The sequence below is a fragment of the Mercenaria mercenaria genome, chromosome 13 (genome assembly GCF_021730395.1).
Source record: "Mercenaria mercenaria strain notata chromosome 13, MADL_Memer_1, whole genome shotgun sequence".
Lineage (NCBI taxonomy): Eukaryota > Metazoa > Mollusca > Bivalvia > Venerida > Veneridae > Mercenaria > Mercenaria mercenaria.
The window spans coordinates 20,640,872-20,647,144 of record NC_069373.1 but is presented as its reverse complement, the minus strand read 5'-3'; the positions used below and the strand labels follow the sequence as shown (position 1 = coordinate 20,647,144).

Here is a 6,273-nt window from a genome sequence, read left to right as displayed (position 1 = left end):
TTAAATTTCCCTCAAGTGACTTCAAATGGTCTCAGACACAAGAGTAGGAAACAAATGTTGGCTTTTGAAGTTTAGCGCCGTTTTCAACTTTATACAGTTACATTAGGGTGGGCAGTTAACCTAACCAAAGATTTTGTACCAGCGCAAGTGTCAACTTCTCTATATGAATCATGGGTGGAGGACAAAGGATTTCAGACAGTATGACATCGTCGCGGAGAACATACGCCTCGCCCAAGAATAGAACTGCGACCCCGCGATACGTAGATCTGCGCTCTCCCTATTGTTGCTGTTAAGTACAAAATGCGACCTGTATTGAAGCAGTACATTAGGAAGACATCTTGATTCTTGCAACAACAGCACTGTGAGAGAAAAATTTCAAAACACGGAGAAGAAACTTCACTAACAGCATTCCAATATCAAACTTTTAATTTTTCCAATAATCGGTATTATCGTCTTTTTGACACATTAAATAAAGAAGGATTAATTCGATTTATTTGTAATAACTTTTAATGCATATAAAAGTTATGGAGTGGAAACAGTTTTTACTTGACCTTCAATAGTGATCTTGACCTATGACCTACAAGTATAAGTCATGTATAATCTACATATTGCCCTCTATTCACATACCACATTTTATGAACCTAGCTTAAATACTTTTTGAGTAATTGCAGGATCAAGAAATGCGGGCAGATGGACCGAGGGCATTCCTAAAGTCCGCTCCAGTGTTCCACTGGTAGGGGACTAAAAGTCACAAAAAATACAAAGAAATCCCTATAATGAACAGATGAATGAAATTTCACTATAAGGCAGGGAAATCCTGACAAAAGCACTCTGATTTCTTTATTCTGCATGCCTCGGGAAAATATACACTAGCATCTAACATGGCTCAATTTGACTGCCAGTTAAACAAAGGATAAAGTCAAGCTTTGTATATTCTGCCTTAAACAGTGGACGCGTGGACTGGTAAGAGATCATTATGACGCCATTATTGATGGCAATTTGCTGCATGACGTTTGGTTAATTACTACTTGGATAAATGAGGTTCGGCATGTTTTTATCAAAATATTCTGAGCATGAAAGAATGAAAACAACCAAGGCCTCCTTGTGGTATATTGTCTAATATACCATAGTGCATTTTTAAGACACTTAGATATTTAACCACTCAGGCTAACACTCTTATGGTTAAATTCCTGCGAAATGAACTCCCGACCATGATTAATCAGGTAGCAAACCACCCGAAGGCCTTGATTGTTTGATATTTATATAGCAAAAACATGTAATACAAAGCTATAAGCAGAAAGTTCAGCATTCGTTAACAATTTGTATTGATGCATTAGGCTGATTAATTGTAGCGCGACAATTGTGTCCAGACATGGTGAGTACAGAAATCATCTGACCTTGAAAGAGCGACAGTTGTGTCCAGACATGGTAGAGTACAGAAATCATCTGACCTTGAAAGCGCGACAATTGTGTCCAGACATGGTAGAGTACAGAAATCATCTGACATTGAAAGCGCGACAATTGTGTCCAGACATGGAAGAGTACAGAAATCATCTGACTTTGAAAGCGCGACAGTTGTGTTCAGACATGGTAGAGTACAGAAATCATCTGACCTTGAAAGGGCCACAATTGTGTCCAGACATGGTAGAGTACAGAAATCATCTGACCTTGAAAGCGCGACAATTGTGTCCAGACATGGTAGAGTACAGAAATCATCTGACCTTGAACACCATGAGCTTTATTTCCAATTTTGAGTACGTAATAAGTAATTCCACCTGTAAATAATAGGCGTTTTCACTCACGTTGTGGTATTTAGATAGAGAATATTAATTTTAGTCAAAATGTTTATCGTTCATTGATCACAAACATAACTTAGCATTTGGTCTATCATAGCATTTACAACGTTTTTTGGTGGATGAACACCTTTGTTTGGCTGAGCTATAGTTACGTCCCTATTATTTAATAAAATGATTCTGTCTTGTAAACCCTCAAATACTTCATAAATAATCTTACTATAAAGATACCCAAAATAATCACTGTGTCTGAATCTTGTAGTCTGGTTGACTTCAAATGTATGTGGTCCTTTAACCATAACTATGGAATATTTATTTTTTTCTAAAAACGTTTCAACACTTTTACGAATGATTTTCATTTTTTGCTGAAAAACGCTATGATGAAATGGTAACATATGCAGGTACATATGTATAACTACAATAGCATGTTCAGTTTGTGGTATATTGTCTATACGGCGAGAGATTGAATATAAATTGTAGCGCACATCGTCCCATTCATTTGTAACAAAAAATGGATGAGCGTGCGGATACCATCCTGCTTTGAAATTTATTTGTTTATTGAAACACTCCGACTCCTTATGCCACCTTCCCATCCACCATTTTTCTGTGATACGTTGACATTTGAATCGGTTGAGAATTTCTTTATACCAGCCCCTGGTAGTAGAATCGCCAAACAAATATAAATGCCTATTTTCCAGGCATTTCTTGTAATCATTGCCCTGGAAACCTGGAAAGTAAAAAGAACATCTATTTTAGTTTGACCATATTCTCGTAGACAGCCGGGATGAATTATGGTTACACAGTAGCAGTCAAAAACATTGAAAGCGATTAACTTCTGCTCTTTAAGTTAGCATAGGGTATACATAGATTTACTTCAAATTGACATTGCCTTAAGTGTAGGGTATACATAAATTCATCTCATACTGACGTTTCCCGAAGCGTAGGGTATACATTAATTCATTTCAAACTGACGTTTCCTGAAGCGTAGGGTATACATTAATTCATTTCAAACTGACGTTTCCTGAAGCGTAGGGTATACATTAATTCATTTCAAACTGACGTTTCCTGAAGCGTAGGGTATACATTAATTCATTTCAAACTGACGTTTCCTGAAGCGTAGGGCATACATTAATTCATTTCAAACTGACGTTTCCTGAAGCGTAGGGTATACATTAATTCATTTCAAACTGACGTTTCCCGAAGCGTAGGGTATACATTAATTCATTTCAAACTCCCTTCTGAAAATATTTCTTTGTTTCCTCCTACCCTTTGATTTGAAATATAGCAACGAATGATTCTACATCAGCAACTGTACAACATTATAGTATTTTTTGGCTGCGATATATTTTTTTGTTATTGTTAAACAGCCTTCATTGTATGCCTAAATCGCATAGACTTATAAATGTATGCACATATCACATGTACTTACAACAGTGTGCAAAAACATATAAACTTACAAAAGTGTGCAGAAATCACATAGATTTACAAGAGTGTGCAAAAATCACATTGACTTACAAAAGTGCACAAAAATCACATAGATTTACAAGAGTGCGAAAAAATCATATGGACTTACAATTAAGAGTGTGCAAAAATCACAGACTTACAAGAGTGTACAAGAATCAGATAGACTCACAAGAGTGTGCAAAATCACATAGATTTACAAGAATATGCAAAAATCGTCTAGACTTGCAAAAGTGCACAAAAATCACATAGACTTACAAGAATGTGCAAAACTCATGTGGACTTAGAAAAGTGTGCAAAAACCATACAGAATTACAGAAGTGTGCAAAAAAAACCCCCACAAACTAAAGAGTGTGTGCAAAATTTACCAAAACAATTCCGAAGATTCCATTTTCCATTAAAGAAAAAGCCAGTAAGTCCTCTGGACCGCCACAAAAGGGAAATATTGTATGATTTGCAAGGTACACTTGGTTTGTCTATTACGTGGTTATCTCCAATTTTATTTTCTACTTTAACATCTAAGGTCTGCCTAAAAGTACGTTTTCCTCTGAAATAAAGATGTTTGTAATAATGAAATAATAGTAAAATATTCCGAAGTGACTGCTAACCTTTAGCCTGCTAAATTTTCTAAAATGGACTGTTCCATTTTTCAATTTGGGCAGTACCACTTATTATTTGAAGGGGTGTTCACTGAAAATAAACTAAATTGAATAACGAATAGTGCAGACCATGATCAGGATGTACAGGCTGAACTTGGTCTGCACTGGTCGCAAAGGCAGAATCATTTGTCGCCAGCAGGCTAAAGGCTAAATATCTAGTTCAAATTATAAGGTTTATTGTAAGTAATTCTTACAAAGTGTGGACTTCTGTCAAACTGTATATACAATGGAGCTTATAATTTAAACAAGAGCTGATGGAGAACAGCAATGTTCAGTTATTCAAAAGCATTGTCACTAATAAAAATACTGACATAAACGAGTAAAAAAGGGTCATCAGTTTTGTGTCGTAGAACTTTCCTACCTTATAAGGCTAAAACAGGTTAAATTGCTTATTAGAAAAAAGACCATACCTTTGTTAAAAACGGAGATAAAGGATCAGTGCACTGAATGTCAGATCATCACAATGAACAAGTGTGTAAAGTTTCAATCTATTCCTAGTTGTGAATACTAAGATACCAGCTTACATGCAATACTTAAACATAAAATCTTTGTTGAAAAAGGGGCATAATTTGGTAAAAATGCAATCTAAAGTTATGGAATCTGCGTAAGGCATGTCAAACCATCATAGTGGACAAGTCTGTGACGTTTCAACTTATTCCTTTTAGTGGATACTGAGATACTAACTTACGACAAAAAGGGCATAATTTTGTAAATCAAAAGTTGGGAACCTGTACATTATATTATGTCAGTTCATCACAGCGAACAAGTGTCAAACCCCACCAGTGATTATTGATATACAAGCTTACATATATATCTTAATCAAATTGGAAAATGGACCCAGGGGCGGATGCCAGCGAACGGGTTAGTACAATAGCTCTACCTATTCTTCGAGTTCTAACGACATGTTCGGGACCATACGTCGCTCTGTCTCTATTTTGGTTGGCTAACCAGGACAGGAAAATAATACATTGTTTTTGTATCTTGAAAACACCACCAGTGAAACTTCAGCTTAGGCTTATATTGAGCGCTAAGTGAATAAAATTTAGGAAGCAGACAACACAACCAAGAAACAAGATTTGGTTTTATTGAGTTTGCTATTAAATGAAAGGTTATGAAATGTACAACACAACTCATGCCCCTTAGCACCGGCTTAAGCGGAATTCTGTATTAGAACAATTGAATGTTCTACATGGTTCGAAAGGACCAAAAACAACAGTCAACACAAATAAGTGAATATGATTATATGTTAAAGTATCGAAAAAAATCCGTTATTTGACCACCTCTGAACTACTATCTTCGTTAAGAATAAATTCCATTTGTCATGCTAAATTTTCTAGTCTACATTGTTTAAAGGTATGATATTGTGATCTCATACCTCAAATTTATCTATTAACACTTTTTAAGACTTTTCATGACACTCTAAACCTTAACCTTGTTTAACAAGATTTTTTCATCACACACTTTTCTGACAATATCTTTAATTTCTTGAAATTCATATTTATAAGCTATTGAGTCACCTGTTCAATAATGTCTGCTCACACTGTGTAGTTTGAAAACCCGGGAATATTTCCCCTTCTCTAACGAACTGCCAGTCTTCGCACAGCAAATGCTCGCTTTTAGGTTTCCCGCAATAAAATGGCATTCCTGAGTTCATGTATGTCATATTACAAAGTTCTCTGTAACTCTTGTGCTTCAGAAGATGTACATGGTTCGGATGACAGGTAGTGACTTCACTGTAGTTTCTACTTTTGAACAATCCCTCGAGAACTCGAGTAGCTAAAACCTGATTATGGTAATATAATATTAATACGTTTTGCTTTTTATTACTCTAGGGCTGGCATGTGTTTTGGTAGTAGGTCATAACAGATGCAACATAAATATAAATAGTTTGAGAATCCAGTTATAAGATCAGTCCATATTTTAATTAACAGATATACTGCTCATATAATTACACAACTTTTCTAATGCGATTTGTTGCAAATCTTAACAATAGTAATTTATATGTAAACATTTCGAGATTCCAATTATAGGATCAACCAATATTTTTAACAGCTAAATATTGACAGATGTAATACTGATTAAACGTCGAATGACTTACTTCTGATGTTTTAATATTCATGAAATTCTCATCAAAACTAGAGCTATCACTGAATGTGATAAAAGTACCCCCCGCACGCACTGACACAGTACATTGCAGTTTGACGCACACAAAATTGCATAACTATGTGGACTGTATGTGTATAGTATAGTAACAAAAAACTTAAGTCCCATAACTGTGCAGAATATTTTTCTGAAATACCCTAACATGCACCATGCACAGCTAGGGTTGGTACTGATCACTTGTGTGAATAAAATCTGGA

The 6,273-nt window shown here is 35.5% G+C and overlaps 1 protein-coding gene across 5 annotated transcripts in view; it reads right to left on the bottom strand.

The window, feature by feature from the left end:
- Window positions 1–1,717: 1,717 nt before the first annotated feature.
- LOC123529474 (NXPE family member 2-like) overlaps window positions 1,718–6,273 on the bottom strand; it is a 28,528-nt gene continuing 23,972 nt past the window's right edge. For all 5 annotated transcript variants that reach the window (XM_045309824.2, XM_045309820.2, XM_045309821.2 and 2 more), the window contains 3 exons: window positions 5,431–5,696; window positions 3,623–3,801; window positions 1,718–2,520 (listed from right to left, as the gene is read on the bottom strand). In XM_045309824.2, coding sequence (XP_045165759.2) covers window positions 1,853–2,520; window positions 3,623–3,801; window positions 5,431–5,696 — 1,113 coding nt within the window. In that variant the 3' untranslated portion in view covers window positions 1,718–1,852. The remainder of the gene's footprint in view (window positions 2,521–3,622; window positions 3,802–5,430; window positions 5,697–6,273) is intronic.